The 22,411-nt window shown below is 38.6% G+C and overlaps 1 protein-coding gene across 3 annotated transcripts in view; it reads right to left on the bottom strand.

The window, feature by feature from the left end:
* The window catches only part of LOC145691081 (uncharacterized), a 90,457-nt gene that overhangs the window by 24,962 nt on the left and 43,084 nt on the right, over positions 1-22,411 (bottom strand). For all 3 annotated transcript variants that reach the window (XM_081766748.1, XM_081766751.1, XM_081766750.1), the window contains exon 3: positions 20,969-21,193. In XM_081766748.1, the coding sequence (XP_081622874.1) occupies positions 20,969-21,165 (197 nt within the window). In that variant the 5' untranslated portion in view covers positions 21,166-21,193. The remainder of the gene's footprint in view (positions 1-20,968; positions 21,194-22,411) is intronic.

Raw genomic sequence — 22,411 nt, 5'->3', positions numbered from 1 at the left:
CAAATCACAGAAACGTAGAAGGACCACATTCACAAGCCATAAATATCTAAAAGTCATCACAGGCCTTCACTCCAAAATTTGATTTCACTGCCAATTTAGATGTCGGTAACTAGCAAATTAAGGACTTACAGCAAAAGGTCTCTCGTCGAGCCTGTTCAAATTACTCGACCCCTTTGCCATTTGAAATGTTCAAGTTTAGCCCCATACACCTATTTGAGGGAGGGGTCTGGGGTGGATCATTCGACAACACACAATTAGAACTCTTTAAAATAGCGACGGCTTGTTTTTACGTTTTCTCATGTTCCCAGTCGTTTCACAGACACGTGGTGGCAACGGGCTTTATGGACACAAAATGTGAACTCCCCGCTATTTTGGATGGGTCAACACAGCTACTTGAAACTTTCGGCACAATATTTCTCTTCTCAAGATCTTTCCAACAATATATTACTCGAACCCCTTTGCCATTTAAAATTTTCAACTTCACCCTTCGTACCCCTATATGGTAGTGTCTGGGATGGATCTTTTATAGCTCAAAATTCAAGCCCCTCACAATAATGCAGGACGTGTTTTTGCGCTTGGTCATATTTACAGTCGTTTCGAAGATACACAGGGTGGCCACGGACTTTATGGACATCCTGTGTATATATCATGGTGCGGATTAGTATTTGGCATGTTGTTGAAGCACACACGCATATATAACACAAATTTAAGAATTATATTGAAGTATCATGCGAATCGCTTTCACTGATACTAATAGAAACAAAGCAAAACCACGCTCAGGGATTCTAACTATCCTTCTGCTTACAGGGTTCTGTAATTCCTGAATCTTTACATTTCCAAGTTTGCGACTCTCCCCTGGTCTTGGTCACGGAGGTTAAAATCTGGAAGTAAAAGAACAGAAGTATCAAAGAATAAAAAGGAATGGACTTACCAAGGTGAAGAGCTATGTGGAAAACACTTTGTCAAGTACGGCAGCGACCTGCAGATGTTCTTAAAGCAAATTAAAATATGGCGGAGTCAGTTTGTGCGCCTTTTATGTTTCTGTTGAAAGGTTGCCAACTCATGTTATTTTTATTATTATGCCAATGCTGTGAAACTTTTGTGATAACAACCTCCTATTCGTCACTTAGCCATCCTTTATCTAGGTGTAGTGGTGGTAGCGATGTGGTCTGAGTAGAGAGCACCGACTGCAGGAGTGAGAAAGTGTTTGGCTGTTCTGGGAAGCAGACTGGGTGGCGTAGTGGTTAACGCATCGGCACGGTATGACGGATCCCGGATTCGAGTCCCGGTCCAGTCAAGCCACTTTTTCACTCTTTGTAAATTATCCTTTATCTAGGTTTATTTTTTATTTATTTATTTTTAATGAATAAATACATTTTCAAAAACCAGTCTCTCTACTACATTTCTAACTCCAAATAAAATGTTCGAATCTTCTACCCTGTGTTGAGTTTCTTTTAAATGTTTCGGTAAACCTGACATCGGATTTTCCGCTTTCGAATCTCTAATGTGTTCCTTTACTCGGACTTTTAAATTTCTTTTCGTTTTGCCTATATAACTCTCCTGTCAATTCCATTTTATTTCATAAATACCAGATTTTTCATTGAAATCCGTGTAATAACTTAAATTGGGCGATGTTCTTTTCTAAAGTTTTAGGTCGTTTTAAAGCTGTACGTAAACCGTATTGTGTGTAAATTCTACTTAATGAAGTTGTCAATCTAGGAAAAATAGGCAGTCCTATTCGTCTTTTATTCTTCATGTCGGTTTCAGGCTTATCGGAACTTAAATTCGTTGTAACCCGATTATACCAATTACTCAATAATGAGGATGAGTACCCATTTAAGTTACCCAGCTTCATCAGGTATTCAATCTTTGTCGGTAAATCTGTTTTTAAGAAAGTAAGACTTTCTTATATTTGCTTGGTACCTGCTGAATGTGCAGATTTATAATGAATGTTCTTTGTACCTGCTGTTGGCTTGTGGTGGACACTGGTAATGAATTTGTTCTTATACTTTCTAATATTAAGGGCTAGGTACGTAAGATTGCCGTCCTTTTCTTTCTAAACCGTGAATTTCAAATTTTTATGAATGTTATTTAATTCTTTTAATAAGTAATGCGTTGTGAAACGTTCTTGTACAAGAAAAGTACGTTGTCAACATATCTATAATATCGTACCGAACCAAGTTTCCGTTCTTTCAAAATTCTGCTTTCAACCATACGAAGTACTAGATTAGCTAACAATGGTGATAATGAATTTCCCATAGTCAGACCTTCGACTTGGTGATATATATTGCCTTCTAGTGAGAAAATACTGTATTTTAGGCAACATTCAAGAAGGTTAAGAGTTTCATTCACTTCTGGAGTGCTAAGATTTTTACTGTACGGGATGTGAGTAACCGATTCATAAACTAATTGGAAAAAGGAATAGACGCATACATGTAAACCACATCAATTGATGCCATTTTTTATGTCATTTGCGTTAACTAAATTACAAATTTGTTGTTTAAACGCAATAAGTGAGGGGAATATTCACTAGCCATTTAGCTAATTTACACGTGGGATGGCGTTGACCTGATATAATAGACCTGACAGGAACCTTAAATATTTTTGGCAGGCAATATATAATAGGTAATCCGGGATCAGATAATTAAATAACACTCATAAAAATTTGAAATTCACGGTTTAGAAAGAAAAGGACGGCAATCTTACGTACCTAGCCCTTAATATTAGAAAGTATAAGAACAAATTCATTACCAGTGTCCACCACAAGCCAACAGCAGGTACAAAGAACATTCATTATAAATCTGCACATTCAGCAGGTACCAAGCAAATATAAGAAAGTCTTACTTTCTTAAAAACAGATTTACCGACAAAGATTGAATACCTGATGAAGCTGGGTAACTTAAATGGGTACTCATCCTCATTATTGAGTAATTGGTATAATCGGGTTACAACGAATTTAAGTTCCGATAAGCCTGAAACCGACATGAAGAATAAAAGACGAATAGGACTGCCTATTTTTCCTAGATTGACAACTTCATTAAGTAGAATTTACACACAATACGGTTTACGTACAGCTTTAAAACGACCTAAAACTTTAGAAAAGAACATCGCCCAATTTAAGTTATTACACGGATTTCAATGAAAAATCTGGTATTTATGAAATAAAATGGCATTGACAGGAGAGTTATATAGGCAAAACGAAAAGAAATTTAAAAGTCCGAGTAAAGGAACACATTAGAGATTCGAAAGCGGAAAATCCGATGTCAGGTTTACCGAAACATTTAAAAGAAACTCAACACAGGGTAGAAGATTCAAAAATTTTTATTTGGAGCTAGAAATGAAGTAGAGAGACTGGTATTTGAAAGTGTATTTATTCATTAAAAAAAATAAACCTATATAAAGGACGGCTAAGTGACGAATGGGAGGCGATTATCACAAAATTTTTAGAGCATTGGCATGATAATAAAAAATAACATGAGTTGGCAACCTTCCAACAGAAACATACAAAGCGCACGAACTGACTCCGCCATACTTTAGTTTGCTTCAAGAACACCTGCAGATCGCTGACGTACTTGACAAAGTATTTCCCACATCTCTTCCCCTTGGTAAGTTCATTCCTTTTTATTCCTTGATGTTTCTATTCTTTTTCTTCCTGTTTTTAACTTCCGTGACCAAGACTCTAGGGGAGAGTCGCAAGCTTCGAAATGTAAAGATTCAGGAATTATTAAATAAAATAAAAGAAACAAGTTATATTCGTGTAGCGTAAGAGACGTGAAAGTTGTTTAGAAATCAATTACTGTTCCAAAAATGCACAGATTTTACAACAATCTACATTTACGGTAAATGAGATTTTTAAAAAAGGAAAGGAAAAGAAAGGAAAGAAAGGAAAGGAAAAGAAAGCAAAGGAAAATAAAGAAAGGAAAAGAAAAAAGAAAGGAAAAGAAAATGAAAAGAAAGAAAAGGAAAACGAAAGGAAAAGGAAAATAACCCAAAAGTCCAAGTAAAGAAAATTGCAAAGGCAAGTTGCGTGTTTCAGCAATTCTTTTATTATGATATCGAGCTCCATAACAAAAGGTCTCTTTAGCATCAATCGTAAGTGTGTTTCTAGTGCAGTCTAGCCGAAATTTCTGAATACTATGCTGGCAGTTAGTAATCAAACGCTTAGCAATCAAAGCACTGATTTAATTTGTTCACCAATTACGCAAAAGAAATCATTTTATTTTACACAATGTAAACTATGCATCTAGTTCCTAATTAGCAGAAATCAATAGGTTTCAAAACGTTCTAATACGGGATAATGTGATGAAATTAAGAATCACTGTTGGTTAACTTGAAAACAGATGGTTGTATAGAAATATTGGAGAAACCTTCATCCAGCAGTGTATCAACAACGGTTGATACTTAATAATAATAATAATAATAATAATAATAATAATAATAATAATAATAATAATAATAATAATAATAATAATAATAATAATAATAATAATAATCTTATTAGATACAGGCCGTGAAAATAACAAATAGGCCTACTAAAAATTTATTAAATTACTAGTAATTATAAAGACAATTTATTGTGTGTACAGTCATGTTCAAATAAGCGGAGAACCACTGAATGTTGCATTGACGGCAATCAAAGCCCAGTCTCCTGTATGTTGGATAGTTGCTTTACCACTAAGCAAAACTCGGTTATCAATTCTTGCTTTTCGTATGTGCGTTATTCGTTTCCATATCTCGACGAAGGCCGGCAACACTGTAGTCTTCAATAACGCACCATTTGTGACTCTTCGTGTTCCTCTAGTAGGTGACTAAATCTTTGTATACAAAATACACCAAGTACACATGTTTTTATATATATAGTCAATTTTTAAGTGCATACGCATTTTCCTGTCTTTCAAGTTGAAAACGTGTTGTTGCTTAAGCTCCACGTAGGGAAGTTGTAGACGTATCTATTTTATTTGAAACTACGTTTACGCATTATTTTCCAGGTTAATTGACATCTAGAATCCCAAAGCCCGTTTTTAGTGTTTCAGGATGATATCCCACGAGCATAGGGAATATGATAGGGATCCAGTTGTGCTGGGCAACATCTTCAGAAAAGTACATGCGCAACTTACCATCTTCGAGTGAGGGTTAGATTGAAAGTATACTTTCTCGAAGACACCTGTAAGACTGAATTATTTCTGCTATACAACAGAAAGAGACAGAGAAAATGAGAATGAGAACTAATATCTTAAACAACAATAATTTTCCTGGTTGTATTTGTGTGAACCCATCATGGCAGTTCTTGCACTGTTCACATGAAGGAACGAACGCTATCCATGGTGAGGTCATTGCGCTACGTGAAGACACGAACTGTTGTTTAATGTAATGTGATGCGGCATTTTAAATGAAATTTGAGAAATCATTACGATGCCCACTGTGGGCCATGACACTTCTGGGAGCCCCGACGCAGATTATTCTGCAGCATTAAGCAGCAGAGAGGAACGACTAGTGACTGGTGATGAAACAACACTGAATCTGTTCATCCAATTAAGGAAGCAGGCATTCATGAAACAGAAGAAGAAATCTCAAAGTGGATGCTTCGTCCAGGAAAGTTTTGTGTGCTGTATTAGATGTGCTACTGATCGGTTATTTGGAACAGGGAGAAGCTATGAATGGTGAAAGGTGTTACAGGACACTTCTGAAGTCGCGGGATGCCATCAGATGAAAACGTCCTGGTTTCCTCCGCCGTGCTGATTCTTCCGGATGATAATGTAAGAACCCCATTCAGCACAAAAAGTTGTTTCAGTGTATTCAGTGTTTAAGCTGAGAATGACTAGAGGAGTATTCCTCCCCCCCCCCCCTCCATACACACACAGCAATGACGAGACCTCACTGGCTTTCACCTTTTCTCTGTTCTAAAACAGAAATGGCTGGCCACTATTACCTGATATCTGGTGATTTCAAAAATGCTGCCTCACGGTGGTTCCTAGAACTTGTTGCGGATTTCTGTGCATGAAAACTCTCATCTACCATTGTGACATGTGCTTCAACATAAAAGGTGATTACATCGGGAACTAGTGTTGAATGCCCTCTATTATCAGGTTTGTTCATCTTCCAGATGTCTCCATAAATCATATTAGGCTTTGTAACCTTTTTTCCTATCATCCGTCGTATATATATAATTCGTTATTCTGTTTACGTTTGCAACTGTGATACCAATACTACTGAATCATAATTTTCCAGAACTATTTAAATTTAATACCTGACAATAAACAAGATGGTTACACTTTAATATTGAATGTGTTTACTTAAAAAATACAATTATCCCTTTCAGTGAAACGGTTGGAATGCGAAACATAACATATTACAATTGTTGCTTTATATTGGGCTCTTTAGCCCGTGTTATTTAACTAAAAAAACATGGCGATTACTATGGCAAGGAGAAGGTGTGACTTCACACTATTGCAGTATATTTCCCAAGCTTCCGCAAATGTACTCTTATGTTATACATGTAACTTGAAGCACCAGAAATTCCGAATTTCTACTGTTTCTTCGATATACTATTTGAAGCCCTATAATGAACAGATAGACATTCGTCAGTTTTGTAAGCTTTCTAAAACTGATTAATCACTATTTGTATAGAGACGGCGAAATCTGCACAAGCGGTTACATGTATCAAAAATAGGGGACGACTCTTTTTGCAATTCTGAAAGTGCACGAATGCTCAAATATATAAGAATTTTCGACGAACCATGTTGTGTACAAGAATCCATTCGTACTTCAGTAATCAAGCATTTTTTTTTTGGGGGGGGGGGACAGTTCTCTACTTCCTTCTCAGATTAAAAAAACAAAATTTCCAGACGCGTTCCAGTTTTGCGTTTTTCCTTCAACTGATGTGAGCAGATGAAAAGTTCTTAAAGTCCATCTTAATATAAGCAGACGCTCTTTGTAAATTTGTGATATAGAAGGTACCACCTTTAAGTGCTCGTAGGTCGCATAACTGCTGCTAGAGTGAGTATGCAAGAACAGCATATGTTCATCCGTTTTCTCCACCTGTGTGACGTGTTACCTTTCGCTATTTATCGACAATTCAGTGAGACATGTGTTCAAGGTGTAGTCAATGTGAAAAAGTGCGTTCGTAGTTGCGGAACGTTGAATATCGTGTGATAATGAACCAAGCATCCTCGACCACGAACAAGCGGCACCGACGAAATGATTACGCGAGTGGAAGAAGTTCTTATGGAGGGTCGCTGATTAGATGTGGATTATTATCGCCTACAGAGTTATCATTTCCAAAGGAAGACCTGGAAAGGTCTTGTTTCTTCAAGGTGGGCTCCCCAAATACTGATTGTTGGTTACAACACTGAGTGGGTATCAATGTTATCAATGTTAACATGTGATATTGCTATGCTACTAACGAAATTTCGAATTACGACCTGAAAGAAAGTTATAATTACCACTTTTTGGGGCAGCGAAAGATGATAGCTCACTCACTGTGTTCCAGAGAGCACTACAGTAACGGCTGCGTCTTACGGAACATGTTTTGAAAACAAAGCTGATTCCAGTATTGCAACCAGAACAACCAACGTGCATTTCTTTCAACATAATGCTCTTGTTCATCAGACACTACTAACTCAGGGTTTTCTTCATAACAAACAGGAGATTCTCATCAGACCTCTCTCCTAGCCATTTTTGAGTGTTTCCAAAAATGAAAGATATTCCCCGTGGATGTTCATTTTCCAGATGGATTACTCTGGCATCGTGATTTTACAGTGTTCTTGGCGACCACGGAATCTGATATCGACTTTGCAAAAGATATGTACGTCTAAAGGGATATTACGTTGAAAAGTGGTTCAAGTTTCAACTTCCTGCAATAACTACTTTATGAAATAAAAACAGATTTTAGAACTTGAATCCAACTTTTAAAGTAAAACTTTCATGTTGAAACTTGGATCACTCCGAGTGATTGTTGTTTGTTTTCGAATTCATATACCAACGGACTGAACCAAGAAACTTTTTAACAAGTTCAAATATTTAAATATTAATGAATTTAAAGTATTTTGTGAAAGCTACAAACTGCTGCTTCTCTGCTGCAAAAGAGGTGCCCCCCCCCTTCCCAAATCTTATGTCTACAAACATTTTAGTCTTAGTGCTACATATGCCATGCCACTGCCTCGGTACGCAATAATATGACATCTATGACTGTTAATTAATTCCTAGCAGAAGATGTGGTGTTTTATGACATATGAGTCAGTACCAAAGGTGGCCATTTTCCACTGGGCTCGCTCGGGCTCGCGCTCACCTGTCTCAGCTGGGCACGCGCTCACTTCTCTCAACTGAGCTCGTACTCACTCGGGCTCGCGCTCATCTCTCTGGACTGGGCTCGCACTCACTCGCGCTCGCGCTCACCTGTCTCAGCTGGGCTCGCACTCACTCGGGCTCGCGCTCATCTCTCTGGACTGGGCTCGCGCTCACTCGCCCTCGCGCTCACCTGTCTCAGCTGGGCTCGCACTCACTCGGGCTCGCGCTCATCTCTCTGGACTGGGCTCGCGCTCGCGCTCACCAGTCTCAACTGGACTCGCGATCACTAGCGCTCGCAATCACTTCTCCCAACTGGGTTCGCGCTCACTCGCGCTCGCACTCACTAATCTTATCTGGGCTCGCACTCACTCGGGCTCGCGCTCATCTCTCTCGACTGAGCTCGCACTCACTCGGGCTCGCGCTCATGTCTCTCGACTGGGCTCGCACTCACTCGCGCTCGCGATCACTTCTCCCAACTGGGCTCGCACTCACTCGCGCTCGCGCTCACTTCTCCCAACTGGGCTCGCACTCACTCGGGCTCGCGCTCACTTCTCCCAACTGGGCTCGCACTCACTCGCGCTCGCGCTCACTTCTCCCAACTAGGCTTGCGCTCACCCGGGCTCGCGCTCACTTGCCTCAATTGGGCTCGCGGGTATATGATGGGTATAAAGAGGTATTAAAATCTAGACTTTGACTAGCAGTAGGCCTAATTCAGTAGAAAATAAAGCTATTAATGCTATATATCAGTTGTCAGATATAAAAATAAAATAATAAAGATGTTGTAGGGTTTAATGTATTAAACGTGGGCGGACCTTGAGGAACTTGAAATAAAATGCTCCAGATATTTAAATCTGGACTTTGACTACTAGTAGGCCTAGTTCCTCAATAGAAAATAGGCTATATGACTAACGTCATATAGGAGTTATCAGACATCAGAATAAAATATTAAGAGTGTTGCAGACTTCAAGTCTTAAGGTTGTCATCACACTTGCAGACCAATACTCATTAAATGAATCTCTTTCTTATTTACTAAGATCAAAACAACTTATGAACAAACAAAAAAAAAAAAAAAAAAAAAAAAGCTTAGTGTTAGTAAATACGAAAGAAACTTGTTTGAGTGTTTATCTGCAAGCACGACGGCAGCATTAAGAAGCAAAGCCTATCTGAGTATGATGATTTCGTAAAATTAAAAAAAAAATCACCAGTCCTGTTACCAAGAAAATTCTATTATGTAAGTACTCATGCCTTATCATGAAATTATTTTAATGCAGTTGATGAATTGTCAGGCTTATAAGAAAAATTTGGTTCGAAAATTTCCAGGGCCAAAACTAGGCTTACTGTCGCCCATGCTTCACACATTAAACTTGCAACATCCCTATTTTATTCTGATATCTGATAACTGCTATACGACATTAGTAGCTCTACTTTGTACCGAGTTATTTGGCCTATTTGTAATTGTAGTCAAAAGCTAGATTTTAATATCCAGGGCATTTTATTACAAGTTCCAGGGCACGTTTAATACAACGCAACTCCGCAACGTCCTTATTATTATTATTATTATTATTTTATATCTGATAGATAAGTCATATAATATAGTAGCTCCATTTTCTGCTTAGGAAGTAACTAACACCTGAATTTCAATATTCGGTTAATTTTATTACAAGTCCTTCAAGGAAGCTTATGTTTGCTATCGGTGAGCTTTTGTCCATCACTGTAATATGAGACTGTCGGTGAGCTTTTTGCCGGTGAGCTTATGTCCAACACCCACATTACGCATAGATATCTCTTGTTTTTAACTAACACAAAGATTCTTAGGTTTTAATTTTTTATTTATTTATATTTTTGTGAGAAGACAGCTTTAGAAGTAAAATTAGAAGTAGAAATTTAGGGAGACATTACAGCTATTCAACGTTCGTGAAATTACAGAACTTATAATAACAAGAGCTAAACGTTTCCCGAAAATCTGCTAAACGTTTGGTAAAGGAAGTAACAGGATCTGATATCAGTGACTCTAAGTGTTTGTTAAAACCATTTTATAATAAAACAGCTACCTCTGCGGAAGCTAAAAGCAAACCAAAAGGTAAAAGGGAACTTTATCTGATCCCTTTATATCGGTTTGAATGTAACACAACGAAATGATAGTACTTCAGAGGGTATTGAAATGTCAATGGTCTCATAGGCTCCCGTAATACTAGCAGAAGTTCCGGCCTATCCTACAGGGATGTGCTAATCAAAGCACTAAAAATTAGAGATTATTGAGAAATGTTGGTAGTGTATACCTCCAGAGCAATAACTTTTATATATAGAGAAAAGGAAAAGTAGAAAAATATTTTCTAAATTTTTTAAAATGTACTTTTAATCGGAGGGGGCTTGTAAGAGAAGTAACACCGATAAAAATTAAAAGACTTTTTGTTGCTTCAAACTAAAAGAAGAAAACTTCATTAATTGTTGTATACAACAATCAGGGCCGGACTTCAGCGGATTGGACCGATTGTTCCCAGTTGGGTCCCGCGCTAGAGTGTAATCTACTATTCAGTGCCGTCTTAGCAGCATAATGTTCCCCTGTGGAAACCAGTGTGGCTCCTATGACTAAATTCTGCAAGTAATACATGCAATTAATACATTCTGCTCGCGGGTCCCTCTGCCAAGTGATCATCAGACTGTTAGATGGCTCTGTTACTCTTGGCTTGTGAAATACAATAACATATTGTAATACATGTACATCCATGAACATAAACAAGGGAGCGTATAGCCTGTTGGCCTCTATCTAGAATTTCAGGGAGTGAATAGTTTGTATTAACAAACAAGCAATATTTTCTAAAGTTAATTCTGGAGTAGTTTCTTTATTTCTTTACGTTTCCAACTTCCGATGAAAAAATAGGCCCATTAAGAGATATGACACCTCAATGAATACCAGGATGATATAGTCTTAATTAGATTTCTTTACTTGTTTTTCTGGAACCGTGAGTCCCACAATAATGTTCCCATTCGGGCCTGCATCTTCTAAGTCCATTAGATTACTTTTTCCCCTTACCTTGAAGCAAGAAAACTTTAATTTTTTAACTTTGTGAATTCCCTCAGGAGCAACCACTACTTTTAATTATGTATTTGAAAGGATATTGTCCTGCTAAAATACATTAAATATGAATATTTCTTAATTTAGGCCAAGTTTAAGAGTATTAAAACTGAAAATTTGAAAGTATGCGTTGATTATAGCCTGTATTTTGTTAAAACAACACCAAAGAAAATTAGAAGTAAATGAAAGCTCAATAAAGATGTTTATGAATGAAATTTACGTCATAACATCAGTTTGAGTCCAGCAAGCAGGGTGCGAATTACCGGGAAGGGGGGGATGAGGGGGATTTTCCCCCTCAATCACATTTTGTTCCCCCCCAAAGAAGTCAGCTGAAGTATCCCCACCGGGGATTCTCGCTTTCCCCCTCAAACTATGCTTAGTATAACTCCAAATTTCACTGATTTTTGTTATTTCTTGTAAATTTAATCTTCTAGCTGTATTTCGAAATGATCGATGTAAACTGTTCAGTTTTGGTCATTTCTACTTACCACCTAATTCCCCACTATTTTCAACGTTGTTTAGTAGAACTATTTTATTATGACTACGGTTGTTACTTGCAACTGCACCTTCGTACCCTTCAGTTCGTCATCGTTTGTGAATTTGAATGTACTAATTGCGTATAACAAAGCCACATATAGATTTATAAATGTTCTTAGCGGTTGGCCAAGAAGAAGTAAACAAATAGCTTCTTCTACCATACTTGGCGAAGTTCGGATATGTCATATTCATCCTCTATATTTGTATCGATTTCATCTTATTTTAATTTTTGTTATAACATGTTATTTCATTTTCCAGTGTACTCTTTGTTAGCACATGGTCTTCATTCCCTAGTAGGTTGTGTGTATGCAACTCAAAAGTTGCATTTAATTTGTGATAATTAGCATAATAATCACTGCTTTTACAGTTTACGGAAATGAACTTTTGAAACTGTACTCAAAATCTGAGATATAGGTATTCTCTCGTGAGTATATGTTAACGTACACGCTGGGGATACGCTCGTAGTGAGCAGACATGTTAATGAAGGTGATTTTTAGGTGAATAAGCGAATAATTCAAGATTTGTTTCAGCATTTGTTAATACGACTGGTTCTCCGTGTCATTGTCCGTGTCTGTATAAGCATTTCAACTGGAGCGGGTTTTTTTTTTAAGTTAATCCTTCATTTTTCCATCTTTTCGCTGTACAGTTTGCTGTCCACGCAATTAATGTTGTCTGAAAAAACTTCAGTGTAATGTTTTACTTTATTTGAATAACGTAGCCCATAGTGAATCAACTCATCTTCAACCTAACAGTAAAGTAAGTTTTAAGTGTTGACTTTCCGTGCCCATCACGGAATCAATATTTGGAGAAAAAAAAGTCGTGATGAGCACAGCTTTAGCGGGAAGTAGAAGCACAAGCTCGAAATTTGAATTGAGACATTTTAAATATTTGGCCTTCGATTTGACCTTGATGTGAGAAATCGGGACCAGCAACAATCCATTTCTTATTTGATAGGCTAATATCTAGATTTTCTTTTTTTTTTAAATGTCCGGTTTAACTGATAATTTTAGTGGTTTTCACAAGACTGAAGTAGGTTTCTTTTCGCAACCTGTATGTATTAATGCAAAGTGGAAGCTTTCAATATGAGTGGAAAAATTAACATATGCTTGTGATCATGGCTATCGCTCGAGCCGAATTATTAACTAAATAAACCTTAGAGAGCTACGGGGACAAGAGTGAGTACAACATTAAAACACGTTCAGAAAGGTTTAGTGGGGTTTATGTGCATAGTTATTGTCGGTAGATTTATTAAATTAATAAATATCTTATTTATTACATATGCCACACATATATACACATACACACACACACACATATATATATATATATATGGGGGTAAGGCATTTATTGTCTCATTTTGAAATTTGAACCTTCAGACTATGTCCTTTGGCTTAATTTTATCCCCCCCCAATATAGGTTATCTAATTCGCACACTGCCAGCAAGGGTACCTTTTTTGCGTTGGCCTTTTCATGGGAATGCACTTCTCAAATATGTCATAAATTACTTTATAGAATTCTTCTACTGCTTTATTTGGATCCGTATATTCGTTTAGATATTGCCAATCTATTCTCGCTAACTCATTATAGAGATTATCATAATTTCCTTTCTTAAAATTGAAACCAAATATGTTTCTTTTGTTTTTTATTCTAGATGATTTAACATGCGGAAAGCTTATACAAATAGATGGGTGGTAATTATCTTCTTTAATTAATGGGTGTGGTTCTCTTATTACTGTTACATTGGAAAGATTACTTATTACTAAATCTAATGTTCTCCCTAAGCTATTTGTAACATTATTGAGTGATTCCATGTCATGATATAACATAAAATGATAGAGACTTTGGGATTTACTCGTTGACTGCAGAAAATCAAAGTTTGTTCCAGTTATTTCAGGCAAATTCATATCACCTACAAGGAGAATAGTGCTACCTATCGTACAATTGCTTTCGATAAAATGAAAAAAATATTGATAGATGAGAGTTTGGTTCAAAATACACAACACAGATATAAAGCGGTTTGTAATTAACCATAGTTTTCACTAGAATGCCTTCTGGGTTCTGGTCAGTAACAGTCACTTGACTCACTTCCAGGTTCTGTACTACCATCAACACCCCACCCCCCTTGCTTTACCACTTGTATTATAGTCCCTATCTTTACGATACACTAGGTATCTGTTATCGAAATACACTGAATCAAAATAATCACAAGACAGCCAGTTCTCTGTTATTGCTACGATATCATAATTGTTCAATGAAATGTTGCTGGAAAACTCACATGCTTTGTTCCTAAATGATCTCGCATTCATATAATACATTAGAAAATTATCATTTTTTGCGTTATCTACAACACACTTGCTGTCATTATTACACAACACATCACTGCACTCACTTTGAGAAGTCTTACCTTGTTGAAGGTCATTCTCCCTTGTTTGTCAAGGGATGCTTCTTCCTCCAGGGCGTGGTTGACCTCTGCCCCTTCGAGCTGCATTCATTGTTTGTCTCAAAGCTGGAAACTCTTCATCACTCACCCCCACAGGCTCTGCAGGTGATCACACACTACAAGAAGCACCTGCAACTGCTGAATTTTTTGAAGCGTCTCCATTGTTCACACTCACTGAACACACACCAACTGTATCACTTAGATTTTTGTCATCTGTGTTTCGTAGGTCCTCGATAGTATAAGATTTCCCATCAATATACAACTTATCGAATTGCATTCGCACCCTTTGTCCCCGTGCCTTGGCTTGAACCCGGTATTCATTGAGCTCTCTTCTAATGGCTCTAATACTATAGGAAAAATCCTGACTTATACGCACAGGTGTCCCCTTGGCACGATATGCATTTTTCAGTATGGCCTCTTTCCTTTTGTAGTATGCAAATTTAACAATGATCGATCTATTTTTGCCCTTACCCATTCTGTGAGCTCGGTCTATATCAAGCGGGTTCAGTTCAATTTGGAGTCTGTTTTTAATAAAAGTCAAACAACATCAAAATCGAGTTGTAACCAGGGGTAAAAATTGATCTGAAAAGGTTGAGGAACGCATGACGTCATGTCATCCCTTGTGCCTATCTTTGTCCACTATTTTTTTTAGGAAGTGGAAGGACGCCATAGATATTTTTGGAAGTAGGAGATGACGTCCCCCGTGTTTTCCTTCACTTTTAACTCTGGTTGTAACAAACGACACGCCATCGTTTCAGGGTACGGTAGCTTTCGAAAAAAGACTTTAATGAAAGGAGGTGTGTGTGTGTGTGTGTGTTATTTTAATTCTTTTTTTGGGATGTTGAATTGTTATCTTTCTTTTTTTAATAGCCCATTGACTTATATAAGGAAGTATTTTTCTTTTAAATAGACGAGATTTTACTCATTCAATTTTAATAATTTCTTCTTCTGGCCTATTTAAGGGTTCCTTGCTTTAAAAATATTCAATGTTATATTGTTTTAGTTTTTATTTTTATATATTAAAATTACATAATACAGTGGTTAAATTTCGCATAGAATACATTTAAAGATCTCAAGAAGAAGTCGTCAGTAAAATTAACTGGCTTAAATTCTTTGTTTCCTCATATAAATTAATGGGCTGAATAACCATTATGATGCAAGTTATCAACATTCTTAAGAGCTACTCTTGTTCATTGGGATTTAAAGAAGCTATAATTAAATAATACATAATTATTTCGCTCGACTTTTCTATTAACGCACAGCTTCATTAGTTGTTAGTAAATAAATTTCCTACTTCGCAAGGTCAAGTAGTTTCCTTATTCTATGATCTCGCACACACACAAAAAGCTTGGGTCATGTAAGTTGTTACTAAAACAACAAAAACAGAATAGAATAGAATAGAATACTTTATTAGTCATTAGACAACATAGTAACAAATACCTGCCTCAAATACCATCCTCTCATAATAGCCATGAAAAAGTCGGTTCTCTATCGAAACGTGTTTGAAGTTCTCTGGACAATAAAATGACAGCTCAGACCTCAAGAATGTGATTTTTCATTTTGTAAAGTTGTTTAATTCTTCCTTTACAATTCTGCACATGGAATGAATTTCCTATTTTTTGACTCTAAAGCAAATGAGTCCACGTGAGTGTGAAGTGAGCGCGGGCTCGCACTCACTCGGGCTCGCGCTCACTCGCGCTCGCGATCACTTCTCGCAACTGGGCTCGCGCTCATCTCTCGACTGAGCTCGCACTCACTCGCGCTCGCGATCACTTCTCCCAACTGGGCTCGCACTCACTCGCGCTCGCGATCACTTCTCCCAACTGGGCTCACGCTCATCTCTCTCGACTGACCTCGCACTCACTCGGGCTCGCAATCACTTCTCCCAACTGGGCTCGCACTCACTCGCGCTCGCGATCACTTCTCCCAACTGGGCTCGCACTCACTCGGGCTCGCACTCACTCGCGCTCGCGATCACTTCTCCCAACTGGGCTCGCACTCACTCGGGCTCGCGATCACTTCTCTGAACTGGGCTCGCGCTCATTCGCACTCGCGCTCATTTCTCTTAACTGGGCTCGCGATCACTTCAGTTAACTGAGCTCGCGCTCACTCGGGCTCGCACTCACTTCTCTCGATTGGGTTCGCGCTCACTGGGGCTCGCGCTCACTAATCTCAAGTGGGCTCGGGCTCACTCGGGCTCGCGCTCACTTATTTCATTGGGGCTCGGGCTCACTCGCGCTCGCGCTCAATTATTGAGCCCGAGCCCGGTTGAGCGTGAGTGCCGAGCTCACGAGCGTCGGGCTCGCGAGTTGGGACACCTATGGTCAGTACCACATAATAGTAAAAAAAAAAGAGAAGTAAAGAGTAACACAGGTTTGCAAAAAAATGTTTTGATTATAATAGGTTATTTGAATGTATTCCTTTAGCACTGATTTCAAAATTAAATTCGTTTTTCTTCATCAGGTAAGGTTCTCCCACAAAATTTGGTACTACCTTAGGAATAATTAGCAAAAAAAAAACCCTATTTCTAACAAATTTTGTTTATGTTACACTGGATAAATATATTAAGTAACACAACTTCACTGCATTAGAACATTTTAAAAATTAACAGACATTCAACATAGTTTATCATGATTTTAAACCCTTATGGAAACGTTTACGCTTTCCAACAAAACTTCTTTTAGAGCTTTTTCTGTTGTGAGCTCACTGTGAAGCGTCCCTCTTCAAACATCTAACAGTAATCGGCAATCATGTTTGTGTTCCATCTTCCTTGATATCTTTTTACAATTTCTTTAATATCTTGATGAATAGATGTTAAAGAACACAGTAAGTATCTGCTGAAAGCAGTACACAGTCAAGGTACTGTGTTCGAGACTCTCCCAAATTACAACATAACTGGCATGCTCTGTTTTAGTTTCCCCTTTATAGTTTACTACAAACAGTGACGACACCAGCTTTAATTTCCTGGGAGGGGGAAACGGAGGGAGCAAAGAAAATATTTGGGGAGCAGCTATTCTTTTGCATACTGGAAAGGATAGTTTTATATTATTTGACCTACATTAATGCTAATACATGTATAAGGTGAGAGAGAGAAACGGGAGTGTGTCCGCCCCCTTCTGCTTTAAAATGACACGTTAATTAACATTCTAGTTCCTTCAATTCAAATACAAATGTCAATCAAACAAATATCACTTACGCAAATTTTCTAAATTCTTAGAATTTTGGGGGCCTGTAAGTTGGAAACTGTTTCATAAATAAACTTTAGTTTTCCACTTGCTCCATACACTTGTGATAGCAGTCAGAATATAAAATGGCACCGCAATCTGTAGCGATGGATCTGAAATCTTGTGCTGATTTAACATGGAATGCCCTGCAATAAATTTTCGGTAGGGTATCTCTCTCAAATAATGCAGGTGTGCATCTACGTTGGTCTATATTTTTTGTTGTATTTTCATGTAACGAAGTTTGTCGGAGTTGTTTCAAAACATCCTGTATACAGACATTATACACAGTTAGAGCAAGATAATCCTAAAGTAGAAATGGAATTACCAGAAAATAATGAAAAAAATAATCAAAACATTTTTTTAAGATGTGCATTATGATCTATAATAAAGCAAAATATTCACCTTCGGTAGAAAATATTCTACTTGGTCTTTTTACAAGGCGCATCCAGAAGTCCAAAAGTGCTCCAAAATGGTTCGACTGGTCAGAGTGGAATGTACTTCCGCTGGAGTGGAGGAAGGAAACGAATCCATAATCTGGTGAGAGTGCAATTGTGTAGTGTCAGAAGTAAGAACTGCGGCATGGTAAACATGGCTGCGGGATATAGTCTCACGCCGAGTAAGAGATACGCGGTAATCACATTTTTCTACACTAAGAAGTTATCGGCGTCAGAGATCCACCGGCAGTTGTGTTATGAATGAAGATATGGTCAGATGATGGTGCAGACAATTCATAGCAGGACGCCCCAATGTGTACCATGAACACCATAGTGGCCCATGGTGGAAAGTGTGCAGCAAGCAACTCTTCAGAACAAAGTAGGAATTCTCATGTCAGTTTCTCAGATCTCCCGTTTGCTGCTGCATGAGACCGTAATTCAGCGACTGTCCTTCCGCAAATTGTGTGTATGATGGGTTCTGTAGCAACCCACGGCGAAGCACAAGTAGAAGCGCCTAGCGTCTAGTTTAATTTTTCTACTGCGTTACCACCACGAAGGTGACTGACTAGTCTTTCTATTTCAAGAGTGGCCCTGCTGGCACTATTGCTGATACATGTTTTCCCGCACCTCCCTTGAAAGAGGAGAACCAAGTTGATGCGGCCATCCCGCAATAATTGGATGAGGACAGGGTTGCCACAATGAATTGTTTCACAGACTTCGCTGTGCGCTGTCTTGTAAGCTTTTCTAAGTAGCCTTGCGATGTTCACTCGCCAAGAACAAACGGCTGAATGACAAACTGGCAACAGAGCCGACGTCATACACTTCTTTCCCCAAAGCAAAGGGAAGGTTACCTCCGTAAGAGGGCGGCGGCAGGGAGGGGGTCGAAGTATATTTCACATATTTACCGAGGGCACGCTTAAAATAGAAAGGCTTTGGTATCTCCATTGCATCATCACTAGAAACAAAACATGAGTGTCCTACATGACCTCACGTTACAGAACTCAACCTCGAACCCAGTGGCTTTGGCCTGTGCCTCCACCTGAAGCGATTTTTGGCCAAACAACGTTTGAACAGCGCAGTGTTGTTACATCCTGGATCTAGTTCTTGCAGACAGAATTCTCTGACACAGGTATAATAGCTGATGCCACGTTATAACAAATGCCTCAACAAGGATACTGCATATGTCGAAAAAGGATGTTATGTATCATTAACTCCACAATAATAAAACCGTCTTCTTCTAATGTTCGTCCTTTCATTTTACCGTTCATTGGAAGTTAGTCTGTGGATGCACCTTGTATACATTAATACGCAGATGGATTGGAAAATTCGTGGCCTGACTAGTTAGAAAGCAATTATTTTATGTTTGTATCATTAGCTGCTTAGCTATATCCGTTGGTAGTCACAGTGTAAAATTTCATTTCTCTATTGTTTCAGGTGAAGAGTTTATTAGGCGCTAAGTCGGCGGAAGTGATGGGAAAAAAATCAAGCATCCAGCTGTGAATAACTACCTCATAAAAAGGGCTTAATATCACAGGAAATTCATATGGAGATGGTGGAGACTCTACGAGACTCCGCGCCATCGTATTCCATGGTGAACGAGTTGGTAGTTGAATTTCAGCTTGGCAGAAACAGCATTGAAGATGACCCCCACGGTGGAAGGCCTTCAACGTTGACCACTACAGAAAATGTCAATAAAATTGGTGACCTGGTTGTGAATGACCGCACAATCAAAATCAGAGACAGCTGAGACTGTGGATAATTCCTATGAGCGAGTACAAAATATTATTGTAAACGAATTAGGGTTTTCTAAGGTACCCGCGAGATGGGTACCCAAGTTCCTTTCAAGGGGCCGCGGTGGTTCAGTGGTAGAGCGTTCACCTCTGGTGCTTGGGGTCTCGGATTCAAATCCTGCTCCCGCCAACTGAACTTTGTGGTGGGCAAACACCGTGCTCGTGGGTTTCCTCGGGGTTCTCCCGTTTCCTCCCACTTTCTTTATTCCACCATTTTATTCATTTCTCATCATCACCGTCTCCTTTAGCCTAGTCGGCATAACCGTGCGACGTAAAACTCAAAATTTTCATTTTAATTTCCAAGTTCCTCTCAGTTGAACAGAAACGCAATCGACTCACCCCTTTCCGTGATTCTTTGAAACTGTAAGTGATCCGGAGGAGTTTGTCAGCAGATCTGTGACTATGGACGAGACATGAGTACACCATTACATACCGGAATCAAAACAACAATCGTAGCAGTGGAAAGGACCTGAATCTCCTGTCCCAAAGAAAGCCAAAGAAGTTTCGTTGGCAAACAAGGTTATGCATCAATTGTTTGGGATGCTAGGGGTATTATCCTCACTGATTTCTTGGAAAAGATAAAGACTCTAAATTCTGAATACTGCTGCACCCTTCTGCGAGACTGCATCAGGAAATCCGAATTAGAAGGCCAGGAACTGCGAAGAAATGTGTTGCTTCACCAGGACAATGCGCGCATTCACACGCCCCTTGCAGCCATGACAGAAATTTATTGCTGTGGGTTCGAACTGTTGATGCATCCGCCCTATTCGCCTGACCTGGGCCTCCTCGGACTTTCACTTGTTTAGAAACCTGGAAAAGTTTTTTGGGGGTCAGCGATTTTCTTCGGATGGAGAGGTGAAAAGTGCTGTACTGGGATAGTATTTTACAGGGCTCGAGGAATCATTTTATAAAAGCGGTACAGAAGCGTTACCGCAGAGGTGGTGTAAATTTATTTCGCTCGAAGGGTTACGTGGAAAAAATAATACGTAACTTATCCAATTATTTTCTAATGTTGTAGGTCAGACCACGAATTTTCCAATCCACACTCGTATAGAAGTGCGAAAAAAATTATTATTTTAATTTTTCATATATTATGAGATATTACGAGGGAATCTAATGAAGTATTGTGACTATGTTTTCAACATTTTCTGGTAATTCATTACAAATTGTGTTTGACGTACCTGTCTTCTGAAGTATCGTACTCAGCCTCAGAATCAGGTTTGCCACCAATTATCTGTTGCAGTACAAGATCTGGCTTGACGCTTATTTCCTCCGCTTTCTGTTTAACAGTTGTCAACCTCTCGAGTAGTACATACGGATGGCTTTGTAGTTTTATGTCCATTGGCTTCTCTAGGAGGCTGCTCTCCTCACACACCATTCTCTTTCAACGCAATAATACTCTTCATCTGAAAGCAAAATTCGGTAATAATAAATTTCATTCAATATACATGAACTCATTCTCAAACAATTGTTTAAAATAGCGGAAAAATAAATCCAATTATAGTTTATCCCTCCTGTAAATGTACAGAAATACGGTATAACTTAATTGCGTGTTTTCTATGAAAACTATGGAGAAAGTACAAAATAAAATCTATATAAATGTTTCTATATAGACTGACTATGTGACTTCATATCTCTTGAGCCATCCGACCGATCTCGATCGAATTTTAAACATAGATGAGGTTCGTGACTCGGGTGGCTTTTATCATTTCACTTTGACGGTACAACGTAGGGAAGGGGTGGGAAGATATGTACATATAAAAATAAATAGAAGTTAATACCTCTTGAACCACGAGACCAATTTCAATCAAATTTTTAACATAGATGACTTTCGGGTCTGAGGTCTTTTTATGATTTCACTTTGACGGCGCAACTTAAGGGACGGAGAAGTGAGAGATAATTAAGAATGATCGAAAATTACCGATATTAGTGTCGGATCCATAGTTTTCGGGATCACTAAGATAAACAGTTACACTTCCGATGCCGTTTAAATTCAAATTCAGCCCCGCAACTTGGGAGAGGGGAAGATAAATACAGATGATCGGAAATGACCAATAGAAGAGAGTACTTCAGTAATAGTAAAAAGTGACTGACTAATGGAACGTATTAGTATTTTTTCTTATTTTAAACCAGCGAAGCGAGTAATTGACGCTAGTACTGCGTAAGATTCAACCTAGATGGTTGTTATCGTCAACCATGTCACTGATATACTTACATTGTTGAGACTGATCTGCAAATGGAACGCCGAAGATGGATCTTCCAACATGTAGTGAACAAAATGAAACGAAATCTTTGAGTTTTACGTCCCACGATTATGCCGGCTAGGCTAAAGGAGACGGTGATGATGAGTAATGGATAAAATGGTGGAATGAAGAAAGTGAGAGAACCCCGAGAAACCCACGCACACGGTGTTTGTCCACCACAAAGTTCACTTGGCGGGGCTGGGATCAAAGCCGGGACCCCAAGCACCAGAGGTGAACGCTCTACCACTGAGCCACCGCGGCCCCGATGTAGTGAGCAATTTCTCAGTTTTATTTCTAGCGCTGTTTTATGTGTAGTATCCTCTCGTCAATGTTTTATAGTTCATATTCGCATCTCCCAGGGACGTGGTTGCTCAACAGTAC

Source organism: Thermobia domestica, chromosome 7 (assembly GCF_964235325.1).
Source record: "Thermobia domestica chromosome 7, izTheDome1.hap1.1, whole genome shotgun sequence".
Lineage (NCBI taxonomy): Eukaryota > Metazoa > Arthropoda > Insecta > Zygentoma > Lepismatidae > Thermobia > Thermobia domestica.
The sequence above is the reverse complement of the archived record's forward strand: the minus strand, read 5'-3'. Positions and strand labels throughout refer to the sequence as shown.